The sequence below is a fragment of the Drosophila novamexicana genome, unplaced genomic scaffold (genome assembly GCF_003285875.2).
Source record: "Drosophila novamexicana strain 15010-1031.04,08,12 unplaced genomic scaffold, DnovRS2.1 tig00000974-arrow-arrow-pilon, whole genome shotgun sequence".
Lineage (NCBI taxonomy): Eukaryota > Metazoa > Arthropoda > Insecta > Diptera > Drosophilidae > Drosophila > Drosophila novamexicana.
In genome coordinates, this window is record NW_020824834.1 from 665,111 (window position 1) to 683,281 (window position 18,171).

The following is an 18,171-nucleotide window of genomic DNA, read 5'->3' on the forward strand; positions in this document are numbered from 1 at the left end:
ATTATAAAGGACACAATTGCAAGTGTTATAAAAATATTAAAAAATTCAAGGAAAATAATTAATATTATTTACATCATACGTATATTTTGTAGTGTTAGTCGTAGTTACAGAAAACAAATGGAGGGAAATGATAGTGTGAGGGGCATATTGAAGGTTGGGGCCAATCTAGGTGACACTGTTATATTGAAGACGGCCAAGTTCGATGAGATGAATGTACTGGCGACCTTTCATCCGGCCAACAAGGACTACGGCCACATGATTATCGATGAGCCAAAGACGCCGTTTGTGTTTGATGACGACTTGCCGCATGATCTGGATACGACCACACTGATGGAGAAGCTGCGCCTGGCCGCACAATCTGAGACGCCGGCTTTTGGCATCGATGCCGACTCGGACGATTCGTCGGTGGACGAAGACTTTCCGGAATCGGTGGATGAGAAGGTGCGTCGCCTGGAGTTCGAGCGTCGTCGCAAGCTGCACTACAAGGAGTTTCTGTCGGTGCCGCTGGCTCGTCGCCTTATTGCCCAGGAATTTGGCGACATGATCAGCTCGGAGGTCAGCATTAAGGACGAGACGATGCCGAGCATGGAGAGCTGCTTGTTTGCGGAATGTCCTGGTGAAGCCTCTGCCCGAAGCAATTTAGGATCACCGGATTCACGGGTCTCCATGGCCACATCGAGGAGCAGCTTCGAAGAATTACAAGAACCAGCAGAAGTCGAGCCGGGTTTCGGCAAAGATCATCACTGTTACCAAAAGCTTATGGCCGAAATGAATTTATTGCCAGATGTCCCTTCCGTTCGACAGTCAGTGACAATAGCAGCTGGAGACCCTACAGTTGCGAAAGAGGATCAGCAGTTGGGAAAGGACGCGGCGGAGCAGCCGGCGCCAAGAAATACCTAGGCCACAGATATGTAGATCTCATCCGGTATTTGAAGCTAATTTATGTTATGCATTTTGATGTTCTCCTGTTCAAATTAAGACTGCCTGCTAGCGATGTCTATTAAAATTGTTACGTTCAAGTGAATTGGCATTGTTGTTGCCCCGAAGGCCGGAACTGACTTGAGATTAGCCAAATGCTTTCCCAGCCAATTGTTGGCCAGTTTCGTTGAGGCCCTCTTCCTGTCCGAGCTCATTTGGCTGCCTGAATATTTAATTACGTCGGCATGGCCACTCGTTTCCTGTTGTTCTTATCCTTGTCTGCAGCTGGCTTTGTAATTTCCATTGCTTAGTTAACTGTCTCTGGGCTTTGTGCATCGACTGTCGCAAAACTTTGTTTAATAACTAATTTCGACATTTTGTTTTGTGCACTGCAACGTAATTGAAAATTCCTTTGGCTACCGAACGCATTCACTTCTAGCCAAGATAAATTAATTTTGATTTATTATTGCAGCCGCACCACAACATCTTCTGGTCATGTCTCGTTAACAAGTTACGCCATTTAAATATTATTATTTTTGCTTCCAGATTCCAACTGGTTTCTGGCCTAAACGCAGTCGTTTAAAATAATTGCGCATAATGTTTAAATTAGCAGTCAAATAAATGTGTTATAAGCAAAGCTTTAATTATTATATGGCCGGTTGAATAATTTTCACAAATTGCTCTGGTCATAATTGTAAGAGCCAATGCTCAGACCCGAGCCATTGACTGCCATTAAGATTAGATTTTTCGAGTGTGCAAAGTACTTGAATTAAATCAGCTGCATAAATTGCCCTAATAAAATACAAAGTAATACCTGGATCTGACGGCTTATTAATTAGATGTATCGTATGAAAAATTAAGTATTAAAATTGAATTTGAACAGTGCTACAAGTTAATGACAAAGAAAGAAGTTAAATAAAATAAATAAAATAATCCAAATGTATAAAATAATAAATATAAAGTAAATAAAATTAATACCCTAAATAAAATAAATAACATACATATAATAAATAAAATAAATAAATAATTATAATAATAATAAAAGAATAAGCTTATTCAGCTTTAAATTGCTTTAAGTGCAAAATAATATGCCATTTAATGGGCGGCTCCTCCCCTCACACCTTTCAGATCCTTTGCCCACTTGTCGAATTGAAGGCACGTAGAATGTGCTGGGAAAAGCGTTTAATGTGGATTTGCTGGCTGCACAGCATGTGCGAAATGAAATTTAAGTTGGCCCAATTTATGGCCTGGCCAGAGCTGAAAGCCGCAGACGCTGCCATCTTCATATGCCGTGTGTGCCTGTGTGTGCGCGTGTCTTTCCTTAGCACGACAATTGCCGTGTACATTTCATTAAGTGCATAAGCCGTCGGCTGTCAGCGCTGTGTGTAATGCATTTTAAGCCGGGAAATTATTTTTAATGCTATTTACAGCACAAATGAAAATGCAAGCGTAAATAAAGAAACGGCAGTCACGAACTGGACGCGTCTGGACCCAAACCCCAGCCGGAGCACAACAAACTTAACTACAAGCCGCACAACAATTGAAATGCAGCCAACTTAAAGCTGCACCCGTTCCCGTTCCGTTCGCCTTGTCGTGGAGTCAAGTTTGGAGCTTAAGGGGGTAAACACGCGCGCGTGTCACTAAGAGTGCAGCTAAATATTTGCCGAAGCATTTTTGGTATTTACGACGGCATGTCGTGTGGCATGCGGCCACTTGGTCTCAAGGGATGCGCCTAGAGGTGCAGCTCGGCAGTCGCCCAGGTTGAAGCGTGCGGAATGCGCTGCAGGAGCTTGGCGCCGCAGCCGGAGCCAGAGCCGGAGCCAATGACAAATACTTGAACGCTGTGCAGTGCACATCAATTCTCATTTTGATAAATTATAAAACGTCCAACGTGGTCGCTTCTAGTTTAATGGATTGCCCCATCCAAACTAAATCCATGTATGTAGCATGGCAATCACATCTCCCCAGTGTGTGTATGAATGTATGTGGATCTGTGTGTGTGGCTCTATAAATATGTATATGTATGTTATCAAATGCCACGCGAAAACGAATTTCACTTACCGCTGCGCAGAGTATTTTGTTATATATTGCCCTGCTTTGCGATTCTCATGAATTCTAGTGACTTCTACTGTCTTTCACGCTTTGACTATAATTGTTGTTTCAACGTGTTGTATAGGGATATCTAATAAACTGTATCCCTGCTCCTACTCTCACTCTAATTAGCTAACTTGTGTTCTACATTTCTCTGCTTCCACTCTCTGTCTAATCGTATACATGTTTACATCTCTATGTATAAAACTGTTTGTCCTGGCTAACTAATTGATTGACGCAATAATGGTGCACTTTAGGACGGGGTTTCGTGAAATTCCACCCGCATGTGTGGAAAAATCGCAATAAACGTTTATATGAAACATTTTTGTTCACCGTCCGATCGGCGTCAAACTTAATTTCGAAGATATTTGTTCAAATTCATTTTCTAAAAATGCATTCCTCCTTTGTGGAAATGGGCGTCAAAGATAGGTGATGTTTCCGAATTAATTTCCAAGCCTCTAAATCAATTTGGCAGTTAGTTCTGTATAAATGGTATAAAAATGGTACCCTTAAATATCCCATATAGACATAGTCCGAAATGAATATTGGCATATCTCCGAGGCCTTTTTTAAATTTTGTTCCCTATGGTATTCGCTGACACCATATAAATTTACTCTTGCTTTTTACTTTCATACAACTTATATACTTCAGCTTATGCCTTTACAAGGCATACCATAATTAATATATTCCTATTTCCAGTTGAAGCTTTAATTTTGCCAATAAAGTTAAAAAATTGGATACCGAAGCCATAAAATTGATTAGGCGCAACTACTTTGGCCTAAAGAAATCAAAATTAAGAAAACAAGAAATGACCGAAAATGTATCTAGCAAGGATATAAGAGCGAGCGAGAAGGTGATAGTTGCAGAAGAGATCAGCAGACAATATTTGTTCACCACTTAAGGAAGAAGAAGAGTAAACAGTATAAATAGACCAGCGCTTTGCGGGTGGGCTTCAGTAGAAGCTGCAAGGCAGTCGTGTAAAGGCTTACGTACTAATGTGCATTTAAGTGTTTAAAGGAACGGAAGCAGATCACATGTGAGAGGAAGGGAGATGGCAGTGCAGGAACAATTATAAAAGAAGAGTGAGGAGTAATGGCAACTGCTGGATCAACAAGTACGATTGAAAGAAGAAGAGTCAACAGTATAAAAAGAGCAGCGCTTTGCACTTGGGCTTCAGTTGAAGCTGCACGGTGATCCAGCTAAGGGCTGCGTATTAATATGCATTTACGCATTTAAAATAATGTAAGCAGACCACATGTGAGAGAGAGCGAGATGGCACTTCAGTAACAATACTAATAAGAGTAAGGAGTAACGACAACTGCCGAATCAACAAGTACGGTGAAAAGAAGAAGATTCAACAGTATAAATAGAGCAGCGCTTTGGAATGGAATTCCAGTTGAATTTGCAAGGTGGCACTGCTAGGGGTCGCGTATTAATATGCATTCACGTGTTTAAAGGCATGTTAGCAGATCGCATGTGAGAGGAAGCGAGATGGCAGTGCAGGAACAATAATAATAAGAAGAGTGAGGAGTAATGACAACTGCTGGATCAACAAGTACGATTGAAAGAAGAAGAGTCAACAGTATAAAAAGAGCAGCGCTTTGCAGTTGAGCTTCAGTTAAACCTGCAAAATGACCCAGCTAAGAGCTGCGAGTTAATATGCATTTACACATTTAAAAGAAATTAAGCAGACCACATGTGAGAGAGAGCGAGATGGCACTTCAGCAACAATACTAATAAGAGTAAGGAGTAACGACAACTGCCGGATCAACAAGTACGGTGGAAAGAAGAAGAGTCAACAGTATAAAAAGAGCAGCGCTTTGCAGTTGGGCTTCAGTTGAAGCTGCACGGTAACCCAGCTAAGGGCTGCGTATTAATATGCAGTTACGCATTTAAAAGAAATTAAGCAGACCACATGTGAGAGAGAGCGAGATGGCACTTCAGCAACAATACTAATAAGAGTAAGGAGTAACGACAACTGCCGGATCAACAAGTACGGTGGAAAGAAGAAGAGTCAACAGTATAAAAAGAGCAGCGCTTTGCAGTTGGGCTTCAGTTGAAGTTGCACGGTAACCCAGCTAAGGGCTGCGAATTAATATGCATTAACACATTTAAAAGAAAGTAAGCAGACCACATGTGAGAGAGAGCGAGATGGCACTTCAGCAACAATACTAAAGAGAGTAAGGAGTAACAACTGCTGGACATCAAGTACATTTGTTATATAACACAAAATACGAATTGATCACATCACAAACAACAAGTGGTTTTAAGGTAAGTACACAAAACACTTTTAAAGATTTTCATAAAAACTAGTCTTTTCAATAAAGATTCTAACATCAACGCCCTTTTTTAAAAATTTGTTGTGGTAACAAATTTACAAATTTACTTTTATATCTCTATATATTAAACTATTTATCGTGATCGAAAGTGCAATTCAACGATTTTTTTCATGAGCTTAATTTTGGCAGAATTATTGTTGGTCGAAATTTATGTAAAAATTGTACTCTCAAATATCCTACATAGAAAAAGGACATTATTTCCCACCTCCATAACTCCGCCAAATCTCATCCGATTTTCAAAAGGTTTGTCTTTTTGTGAATGGTTTGGCCTCTAGAGCAATATGGCATCCAAATCAGGCAACCCGATTTTTGGTCGAATTTCATGTGAAAATTATACCCTCAAATATCCTATATAGACATAGGTCATAGTTTCCAACCTCCATAACTTGGTCAAATCTCATCCGATTTTCAAAAGGTTTGTCTTTTTATAAATGGTTTGGCCTCTAGAGCAATATGGCATCCAAATCTGGCAACCCGATTTTTGGTCGAATTTCATGTGAAAATTATACCCTCAAATATCCTATATAGACATAGGTCATAGTTTCCAACCTCCATAACTTGGTCAAATCTCATCCGATTTTCAAAAGGTTTGTCTTTTTGTGAATGGTTTGGCCTCTAGAGCAATATGGCATCCAAATCTGGCAACCCGATTTTTGGTCGAAATTCATGTAAAAATTATACCCTCAAATATCCTATATAGACATAGGAAAAATTTCCAACCTCCATAACTTGGTCAAATCTCATCCGATTTTCAAAAGGTTTGTCTTTTTGTGAATGGTTTGGCCTCTAGAGCAATATGGCATCCAAATCAGGCAACCCGATTTTTGGTCGAATTTCATGTGAAAATTATACCCTCAAATATCCTATATAGACATAGGTCATAGTTTCCAACCTCCATAACTTGGTCAAATCTCATCCGATTTTCAAAAGGTTTGTCTTTTTGTGAATGGTTTGGCCTCTAGAGCAATATGGCATCCAAATCTGGCAACCCGATTTTTGGTCGAATTTCATGTGAAAATTATACCCTCAAATATCCTATATAGACATAGGTCATAGTTTCCAACCTCCATAACTTGGTCAAATCTCATCCGATTTTCAAAAGGTTTGTCTCTTTGTGAATGGTTTAACCTCTAGAGCAATATGGCATCCAAATCTGGCAACCCGATTTTTGGTCGAATTTCATGTGAAAATTATACCCTCAAATATCCTATATAGACATAGGTCATAGTTTCCAACCTCCATAACTTGGTCAAATCTCATCCGATTTTCAAAAGGTTTGCCTTTTTGTTAATGGTTTGGCGTCTAGAGCAATATGGCATCCAAATCTGGCAACCCGATTTTTGGTCGAATTTCATGTGAAAATTATACCCTCAAATATCCTATTTAGACATAGGTCATAGTTTCCAACCTCCATAACTTGGTCAAATCTCATCCGATTTTCAAAAGGTTTGTCTTTTTGTGAATGGCTTAGCCTCTAGAGCAATATGGCATCCAAATCTGGCAACCCGATTTTTGGTCGAAATTCATGTGAAAATTATACCCTCAAATATCCTATTTAGACATAGGTCATAGTTTGCAACCTCCATAGCTTGGTCAAATATCATCCGATTTTCAAAAGGTTTGTCTTTTTGTGAATGGTTTGGCCTCTAGAGCAATATGGCATCCAAATCTGGCAACCCGATTTTTGGTCGAATTTCATGTGAAAATTATACCCTCAAATATCCTATTTAGACATAGGTCATAGTTTCCAACCTCCATAACTTGGTCAAATCTCATCCGATTTTCAAAAGGTTTGTCTTTTTGTGAATGGTTTGGCCTCTAGAGCAATATGGCATCCACATCTGGCAACCCGATTTTTGGTCGAATTTCATGTGAAAATTATACCCTCAAATATCCTATATAGACATAGGTCATAGTTTCCAACCTCCATAACTTGGTCAAATCTCATCCGATTTTCAAAAGGTTTGTCTTTTTGTGAATGGTTTAACCTCTAGAGCAATATGGCATCCAAATCTGGCAACCCGATTTTTGGTCGAATTTCATGTGAAAATTATACCCTCAAATATCCTATTTAGACATAGGTCATAGTTTCCAACCTCCATAACTTGGTCAAATCTCATCCGATTTTCAAAAGGTTTGCCTTTTTGTGAATGGTTTGGCCTCTAGAGCAATATGGCATCCAAATCTGGCAACCCGATTTTTGGCCGAAATTCATGTGAAAATTATACCCTCAAATATCCTATTTAGACATAGGTCATAGTTTCCAACCTCCATAACTTGGTCAAATCTCATCCGATTTTCAAAAGGTTTGTCTTTTTGTGAATGGTTTAACCTCTAGAGCAATATGGCATCCAAATCTGGCAACCCGATTTTTGGTCGAATTTCATGTGAAAATTATACCCTCAAATATCCTATTTAGACATAGGTCATAGTTTCCAACCTCCATAACTTGGTCAAATCTCATCCGATTTTCAAAAGGTTTGCCTTTTTGTGAATGGTTTGGCCTCTAGAGCAATATGGCATCCAAATCTGGCAACCCGATTTTTGGTCGAAATTCATGTGAAAATTATACCCTCAAATATCCTATTTAGACATAGGTCATAGTTTCCAACCTCCATAAGAGGTTTGCCTTTTTGTTAATGGTTTGGCGTTGGTCAAATCTCATCCGATTTTCAAAAGGTTTGTCTTTTTGTGAATGGTTTGGCCTCTAGAGCAATATGGCATCCAAATCTGGCAACCCGATTTTTGGTCGAAATTCATGTAAAAATTATACCCTCAAATATCCTATATAGACATAGGAAAAATTTCCAACCTCCATAACTTGGTCAAATCTCATCCGATTTTCAAAAGGTTTGTCTTTTTGTGAATGGTTTGGCCTCTAGAGCAATATGGCATCCAAATCAGGCAACCCGATTTTTGGTCGAATTTCATGTGAAAATTATACCCTCAAATATCCTATATAGACATAGGTCATAGTTTCCAACCTCCATAACTTGGTCAAATCTCATCCGATTTTCAAAAGGTTTGTCTTTTTGTGAATGGTTTGGCCTCTAGAGCAATATGGCATCCAAATCTGGCAACCCGATTTTTGGTCGAATTTCATGTGAAAATTATACCCTCAAATATCCTATATAGACATAGGTCATAGTTTCCAACCTCCATAACTTGGTCAAATCTCATCCGATTTTCAAAAGGTTTGTCTCTTTGTGAATGGTTTAACCTCTAGAGCAATATGGCATCCAAATCTGGCAACCCGATTTTTGGTCGAATTTCATGTGAAAATTATACCCTCAAATATCCTATATAGACATAGGTCATAGTTTCCAACCTCCATAACTTGGTCAAATCTCATCCGATTTTCAAAAGGTTTGCCTTTTTGTTAATGGTTTGGCGTCTAGAGCAATATGGCATCCAAATCTGGCAACCCGATTTTTGGTCGAATTTCATGTGAAAATTATACCCTCAAATATCCTATATAGACATAGGTCATAGTTTCCAACCTCCATAACTTGGTCAAATCTCATCCGATTTTCAAAAGGTTTGTCTTTTTGTGAATGGTTTAACCTCTAGAGCAATATGGCATCCAAATCTGGCAACCCGATTTTTGGTCGAATTTCATGTGAAAATTATACCCTCAAATATCCTATTTAGACATAGGTCATAGTTTCCAACCTCCATAACTTGGTCAAATCTCATCCGATTTTCAAAAGGTTTGTCTTTTTGTGAATGGTTTGGCCTCTAGAGCAATATGGCATCCAAATCTGGCAACCCGATTTTTGGTCGAATTTCATGTGAAAATTATACCCTCAAATATCCTATTTAGACATAGGTCATAGTTTCCAACCTCCATAACTTGGTCAAATCTCATCCGATTTTCAAAAGGTTTGTCTTTTTGTGAATGGCTTAGCCTCTAGAGCAATATGGCATCCAAATCTGGCAACCCGATTTTTGGTCGAAATTCATGTGAAAATTATACCCTCAAATATCCTATTTAGACATAGGTCATAGTTTGCAACCTCCATAGCTTGGTCAAATATCATCCGATTTTCAAAAGGTTTGTCTTTTTGTGAATGGTTTGGCCTCTAGAGCAATATGGCATCCAAATCTGGCAACCCGATTTTTGGTCGAATTTCATGTGAAAATTATACCCTCAAATATCCTATTTAGACATAGGTCATAGTTTCCAACCTCCATAACTTGGTCAAATCTCATCCGATTTTCAAAAGGTTTGTCTTTTTGTGAATGGTTTGGCCTCTAGAGCAATATGGCATCCAAATCTGGCAACCCGATTTTTGGTCGAATTTCATGTGAAAATTATACCCTCAAATATCCTATATAGACATAGGTCATAGTTTCCAACCTCCATAACTTGGTCAAATCTCATCCGATTTTCAAAAGGTTTGTCTTTTTGTGAATGGTTTAACCTCTAGAGCAATATGGCATCCAAATCTGGCAACCCGGTTTTTGGTCGAATTTCATGTGAAAATTATACCCTCAAATATCCTATTTAGACATAGGTCATAGTTTCCAACCTCCATAACTTGGTCAAATCTCATCCGATTTTCAAAAGGTTTGCCTTTTTGTGAATGGTTTGGCCTCTAGAGCAATATGGCATCCAAATCTGGCAACCCGATTTTTGGTCGAAATTCATGTGAAAATTATACCCTCAAATATCCTATTTAGACATAGGTCATAGTTTCCAACCTCCATAACTTGGTCAAATCTCATCCGATTTTCAAAAGGTTTGTCTTTTTGTGAATGGTTTAACCTCTAGAGCAATATGGCATCCAAATCTGGCAACCCGATTTTTGGTCGAATTTCATGTGAAAATTATACCCTCAAATATCCTATTTAGACATAGGTCATAGTTTCCAACCTCCATAACTTGGTCAAATCTCATCCGATTTTCAAAAGGTTTGCCTTTTTGTGAATGGTTTGGCCTCTAGAGCAATATGGCATCCAAATCTGGCAACCCGATTTTTGGTCGAAATTCATGTGAAAATTATACCCTCAAATATCCTATTTAGACATAGGTCATAGTTTCCAACCTCCATAACTTGGTCAAATCTCATCCGATTTTCAAAAGGTTTGCCTTTTTGTGAATGGTTTGGCCTCTAGAGCAATTTGGCATCCAAATCTGGCAACCCGATTTTTGGTCGAAATTCATGTAAGCATTGTACCCTCAAATATCCTATATAGACATAGGTCATAGTTTCCAACCTCCATAACTTGGTCAAATCTCATCCGATTTTCAAAAGGTTTGCCTTTTTGTGAATGGTTTGGCCTCTAGAGCAATATGGCATCCAAATCTGGCAACCCGATTTTTGGTCGAATTTCATGTGAAAATTATACCCTCAAATATCCTATTTAGACATAGGTCATAGTTTCCAACCTCCATAACTTGGTCAAATCTCATCCGATTTTCAAAAGGTTTGCCTTTTTGTGAATGGTTTGGCCTCTAGAGCAATATGGCATCCAAATCTGGCAACCCGATTTTTGGTCGAAATTCATGTGAAAATTATACCCTCAAATATCCTATTTAGACATAGGTCATAGTTTCCAACCTCCATAACTTGGTCAAATCTCATCCGATTTTCAAAAGGTTTGTCTTTTTGTTAATGGTTTGGCGTCTAGAGCAATATGGCATCCAAATCTGGCAACCCGATTTTTGGTCGAAATTCATGTGAAAATTATACCCTCAAATATCCTATTTAGACATAGGTCATAGTTTCCAACCTCCATAACTTGGTCAAATCTCATCCGATTTTCAAAAGGTTTGCCTTTTTGTGAATGGTTTGGCCTCTAGAGCAATATGGCATCCAAATCTGGCAACCCGATTTTTGGTCGAAATTCATGTGAAAATTATACCCTCAAATATCCTATTTAGACATAGGTCATAGTTTCCAACCTCCATAACTTGGTCAAATCTCATCCGATTTTCAAAAGGTTTGTCTTTTTGTTAATGGTTTGGCGTCTAGAGCAATATGGCATCCAAATCTGGCAACCCGATTTTTGGTCGAAAGTCATGTGAAAATTATACCCTCAAATATCCTATTTAGACATAGGTCATAGTTTCCAACCTCCATAGCCCCGTCAAATCTCATCCGATTTTCAAAAGGTTTGCATTTTTGTGAATGGTTTGGCCTCTAGAGCAATTTGGCATCCAAATTTGGCAACCCGATTTTTGGTCGAAATTCATGTAAGCATTGTACCCTCAAATATCCTATATAGACATAGGTCATAGTTTCCAACCTCCATTACTTGGTCAAATCTCATCCGATTTTCAAAAGGTTTGTCTTTTTGTGAATGGTTTAACCTCTAGAGCAATATGGCATCCAAATCTGGCAACCCGATTTTTGGTCGAATTTCATGTGAAAATTATACCCTCAAATATCCTATTTGGACATAGGTCATAGTTTCCAACCTCCATAACTTGGTCGAATATCATCCGATTTTCAAAAGGTTTGTCTTTTTGTTAATGGTTTGGCGTCTAGAGCAATATGGCATCCAAATCTGGCAACCCGATTTTTGGTCGAAATTCATGTGAAAATTATACCCTCAAATATCCTATTTAGACATAGGTCATAGTTTCCAACCTCCATAACTTGGTCAAATCTCATCCGATTTTCAAAAGGTTTGTCTTTTTGTGAATGGTTTAACCTCTAGAGCAATATGGCATCCAAATCTGGCAACCCGATTTTTGGTCGAATTCATGTGAAAATTATACCCTCAAATATCCTATTTAGACATAGGTCATAGTTTCCAACCTCCATAACTTGGTCAAATCTCATCCGATTTTCAAAAGGTTTGCCTTTTTGTGAATGGTTTGGCCTCTAGAGCAATTTGGCATCCAAATCTGGCAACCCGATTTTTGGTCGAAATTCATGTAAGCATTGTACCCTCAAATATCCTATATAGACATAGGTCATAGTTTCCAACCTCCATAACTTGGTCAAATCTCATCCGATTTTCAAAAGGTTTGTCTTTTTGTTAATGGTTTGGCGTCTAGAGCAATATGGCATCCAAATCTGGCAACCCGATTTTTGGTCGAAATTCATGTGAAAATTATACCCTCAAATATCCTATTTAGACATAGGTCATAGTTTCCAACCTCCATAACTTGGTCAAATCTCATCCGATTTTCAAAAGGTTTGTCTTTTTGTGAATGGTTTAACCTCTAGAGCAATATGGCATCCAAATCTGGCAACCCGATTTTTGGTCGAATTTCATGTGAAAATTATACCCTCAAATATCCTATTTAGACATAGGTCATAGTTTCCAACCTCCATAGCTTGGTCAAATCTCATCCGATTTTCAAAAAGTTTGTCTTTTTGTTAATGGTTTGACCCCTAGATCAATTTGGCATTTTAATCTGGCAACCCGGTTCTTGTTTGAAATTCATGTCCAAATTGTACCCTCAAATATTCTACATAGATATACATCATAATATCCCACCTCCATAACTCGGTCCAATCCCATCGTTTTTTCATGAAGTTTTGTTCTTTGCTCATGTTTTTACTTCTATTTCGGTGTGATCAACATCAATAGCTTTTAGCAAAACAAGACCAATTTCACTTACCGCTGTGCAGAATATTTTGTTATATATTGCCATTCTCCGCGATTGTCATGAATTTTAGTGACTTCTTCTGGGTTTTACGCTTGCACTATAATTGTTATATAAAAAGCAGTTAAGGACAATGCAATAAACGGTATCCCTGCTTCTTTTTTAATCTCTAATTAAATCACTTTTACTCCATCTCTCTTCCGTTCTCTATTTAATTATGTACATGTTTACACATGAATATATATCATATCTAAGAAGATATTTTAAAACCCTTCCGACATTCCTAGTACGCTTTATATGAATCTGGCTTCCCCTTTGTACTTCCAGTTAATCGGATAGGTTAATTTAATTGCACCAATGATGCAATCGACATGCACAGTGAGTAAACACAGTGAAATAGAGTGAAGCTGAGATAGACAGAGCGATAGAGACGGCAAGCGGCTTAAAGCTCATTACAAGTTGCTCACTTGTCTCTCTGTAGTGTCCTTGTCCAGTGAATTGCAAAGCAGCTTAGTTGAAGCTGAGCGTGTCGTAAATGGTAGGGAAAATTACATTGTCTAATTGATTGTCGCCATGCTCAGTGGCCCTTGCACAAATGAAGTTAATAAAGATTTATATAGCTCAAAGTTTGTTGATTTTTTGAAGTGCGTTTTGCTTAGCGTGAAGTGCAACTCGCCCCATCAAAGCTGGAAATACTGGCACCTGGTCAAACAAGTCAAGTAAACTGTCGCCGCTTTGGGGTTGGTCAGGCCCGGGCCTGTATCTGGCTGCGCTTAGGCTTAGGTGCAGTCTGTGGCATGTGTGCGTGGCCAGGGGTCAGGGTCAAACGAGTCACCCCTTTACGATTTTTCTTTCACTGTGGCCTAAACAAATATGCCTGTAGATACACACGCGCCACAACTGAGCACGTACACCACAGTAGTGCTTGTGTGTGTGTGTGTGTTTATTTATAATGAATTATCGGATAGCGTAATCTATTAGAAGGACAGCTGACATGTCAAGTTTGGGTAATATCCCAGCTGCCTGGCGAGTGCATAAATTTGAGTAATACCAGAAATAATTATTACACCACACGCAAATTTTGCATAAATTATGCAGGCTGCATGCGATTTTTCGTCGACCAAGATGAAATATTCATTATTAACTAGCAAATCGAATATACTAGTAAAAACAAACAACTAAATAAAATAAATTTTTAAAATTAATTACATTAATGTTACAGTAGAGGGAAAAATAGTTTTTTAATGAAGCTGAGTGCATTTTGTATGCCCTATTAAAGTCATGCCAGGAATAATTGATTTTTTAAAGTTCACTCAAAATGAATTTTAAGCTCTTGTAAATACTCCAAGACGATTTGAGTAGACGGGAATTGCCTCTAGATTCCTGTCTTTAAAGTTTAAATTATTTCTACTTATTTTCGAAAAATATGCTTTGCTTTAATGCTGCTAACAACCATTTCCATTTAAAAAGACAACCGAGATTTAGTTTCCCGCTGTGTTCAGATGCTTCTAAGACAATTGCTAAGTCCGCTTAAGACACATGACTTTCAACAGGGCTTAAGTAGGACAGCGAAAGCAACAAAACCCTCGCATTGGTCGCTGTCCGATTTGAATGTTTGGTGTAAATGCTGAAATTTCTAAAGAGCTCGCATCTGGATTTATGGAGCCAACTGCTAACTGAGCGTAAATTATTTCCGCAAAACGCAGTCACGATTTACTATATAAGAAACAAAACTAAGTTTGGCTTAACTAAAGTTATTCGAGGCTCATGATGGCGGAAAAAGGGGGGCGTGTGTGGACTTTGTTGGCGGAGCTGCATCTTTATGCGCATATGTAAACACTTCCTGCTGGAATCAGAGCCATTCAAGGACGACAAGCAAATGCGCTAGGACTAAGAAGTGTAAAAATCCATGGCTAAACTACTTGGCTGTGGCTTTGAATCTGGCTCTGGCTCTGGCTTCACACATCGCAAAGTTTTGTAGAAAACTTTGGGCCAAAGTACAAGCTACTACAATGGCGTTATAATTTTCAACTAAGGCCTGCAACTTTTACTTGATGTACTGAAAATTAAATAACAACGTTTGAATATTTTGCATTTCTTTTGACATTGAGACCATTCGCCAAAACGAGCCAACGTGTCTTTTTGTTATTATTATATAAAATGATTCTCCCTTTAGCTGTCATCTTTTTCGTGTTTGTTTTTTGGTTTTTTGATACAGCTGTAAAGCCAGAAAAAGCTTAATGTTTTGCATGGCAATCGCTTTGATTGCGTGAATATTCCATAAAATAGCAAAAGGCGTTTCCAGCAACAACAAAGTCCTAAAGAGTGCTCATTGATAGCTGATAGGGCTATGCAAAAAGAAAAAAGAAAAAAAAACTGCATCGAAAGTGTTTGCAGCCAAAGTGCTGTGCAGCAAAATACTTTCATTTTACAATTTTCACATGATTTTACAGCATTTGATTCTCTTTTTGCTACGGACTAGCTGACTGACTGCCCCAACCAGAGATTGCATTTTTTGCCATTTCTCTCTCATCGGATTTTGCAAAATGTTGTGCAAGCCGGGACAATGCTTGTTTACAGAGCTCTCCGTTTAGTGTCATGAAAATGCATGAAGCAAAAAAAATAATAAAAAAATAAACATATAATAATATTAGGCGGCCAATGAGAAAGGTTTTGGCTGGTGCGATATACATATATATTTTTATAGTAGATGTATGTATATTTTATGCAATAATTTAAAACATGGCGAGAGGTTTTTGTTGCCACAAAATTTATGCGTGAAATGCAAAATAAATATTCAGTTATTTGCTTTAGCTGCATCATAAATATTTTCATTGATTTTATGGCAAACAAATTTTAATTTTACCAGCGCCAGAAAGGTTGCCTTTGATTTTGCATTCTTTTCTATTTTGGTTAAATTTAAGGCCAAAAATATTTTTAAATTTGTTCCGCAACAAATATCGAAAAAAAAAAACAAATATAAATTAAGACTGTGTAATTGCATTGGCAAAAGCTTTTTTTTTTAAGCGAAAGTTTTTTATAGTTTTGTGTTTTTCTTCAGGCTTTAAAAAATGCCGTTCATCAGTTTAAAGAAGCATTTGAAACACTTGCAAAAAGTGAGAACTATTTAAATATTATTAAAAGATTATTGAAAACGGAGCGTATAAATAAAGGTTATCAATTTAAAATGCATGCAAACAAACGCGAAAGCTTAAATTATTAGGAGTAATAAATGTATATAAATAGAAGAAGAATTTTGACTGCTTCGCTCTTGACTATGTTCGAAGTATTATGCCCCATTTTGGATAGGGCATAAAGTGAAAAATTGTATTGTGTGTCACGACAGTGCCGAAAACTAAAGCCGAAGCGCCCACAAAATGGCCGGCCGGCCATATACGCATGTGACTGTGCTGTCCGGCGGCGACTTAACAGCTCTGCAGCTCTCTCGCCGTGTACACAAGCTCGGGCTGTGTGTGTGTGTGTGGTGTGTGTCGTTTAGATTTAGTGCCGCTTGTTACGTTTTGATGCTATGCCATTTATAAGCGGCGCACAGTGGCCACAGGCCCCAGGGCTGACCCCCCTTTTGACTTCAGTCTCCGCTGGACACTGTCCATAACGCGGCAACAAATGCAAGCTGACATTTTTGCATGGCACAACTTTGAACCTTAACATGACAGACCACGACAGCAACAACGATGAGCACGATAAGGTGGGGGACGACCAGCATGAATAATGTGCAACTTTAAGTGTTTGCCACTTAAAGCTCGAGTTGCGCATACGCCACGTATGCCGCATACAGCTTGACTATTCGCTATGATTGCCGAGATTGGGCGGAGGATGGCGGAAGAGGCATCTCTCGCATTGCCATACCAGCCAAGTAATTTACGCACAATAATGCGCTTCGTTGAACTCTCGCTGCTATTGCCGGCCAGATGATTGATGTATGGACGTGTTAATTAGGTCTACTCCTGGCACATTTGCGAGCTCAACAAAAGGAATGAAGGAGAAAAAAAAATACATGCCAATAAAATTCGTGCAAAAAACTTGAAGAATTGATTGATTTCTGGGATCCACAAGCACATTAATCAGCAATGCGCTTGTTTGATTGCCGCTTCAAGTTGCCTGCCAGCTAAATTAGGCAAACACACACACACACCCGTACACACACACACAGAGCACATACGCACGCATGCATAGAAAGTTTGCCAGGCTTTGATTACCGCTAACTGTCAAGTGTCCAGTGTTGGACATGCACTTTTGCATAGGCCGACAAATTCAATTTATTTCAAGTTTGGCCAACAAAGAGTAAAAAAAAAGGAGAAAATGTGCAAGCTGCTCACTAAATCAAAAACAGATTTTGGCAACAAATTCGTTATGCACGTGACATGTCCAAAAAGCAGCCAACACACTCTCCAAATACTCTTCCACACACACACACTTACACACATGCCATTTGCGTGTGTGTGGGCGACTAAAAGAAATTTGAATAAGTGAATTTAAAAAGCGTTGGCGGCAGGCAAACGCGAACAAAAAGAGGAAATACTGAACTGTGTATACCCTTTCGTTATACCCTATCAGTTAGCATACTCTACTCCTAGTGTAAATTATCAATATTGAGCACAAAAATAAAGCACTTATTAACATTAGCATACCAGCTTGGTTATTTTATATAGAATTTTGTACTTGTTCTTCATCAACTGTTGCATGTCTTGTGGCAAATTAAGCATGCTCTATGCTAGTGCACGGAAAGGAGCTCCTGCTAAAGCCAAGGACACTTTTCCTGAAATGCAATTTCGCACTTGTAAACTTTTATGGCTGCATGTGCCAGCAGAGTTGAGCATTTGGCTAGTTTCAAGCTAGTTGCGGCTATTAAGCATATTATATGCATGCATGTGCCAGCAGGGTTGAGCATTTGGCTAGTATTTAGCTAGTTTTGGCTGTTAAGAATCTTATACGCTTTTAGAATTTTTAAATTTCATATTGATATATTTTACATTTTATTAAAATAATTAAATGCTCGCAACAGAACATGCGAAGCTTAACAGTGTAAGCAAATGTTAATTAGCGCATGCGACAAGTTTTCTTCAGAAAAACATGTGCATACTACGAATGGGCTCGTATGTAAGGCTTATATATGAAACATGAAGCGAGCGTGACTACAGAGTTTCGAATTTAATGAATTATTTCTATTATTATAAACATAAGTACACAATAATCAAATGTTGTTAACGGAATATGCGAATCTTTACAGCGCAAGCA

General features: G+C 38.5%; 1 protein-coding gene across 1 annotated transcript; it reads left to right on the forward strand.

The window, feature by feature from the left end:
• On the forward strand, positions 1-1,019 carry LOC115765546 (protein phosphatase inhibitor 2). Its single transcript, XM_030709176.1, has one exon. The coding sequence runs from the start codon at positions 118-120 to the stop codon at positions 898-900; it is 783 nt and encodes a 260-aa protein (XP_030565036.1). The 5' UTR covers positions 1-117; the 3' UTR covers positions 901-1,019.
• Positions 1,020-18,171: the final 17,152 nt, after the last annotated feature.

Excerpts from the sequence above, each read along its gene's own strand:
- LOC115765546 (XM_030709176.1), top strand. The coding sequence starts at position 118 with ATGGAGGGAAATGATAGTGTGAGGGGCATATTGAAGGTTGGGGCCAAT.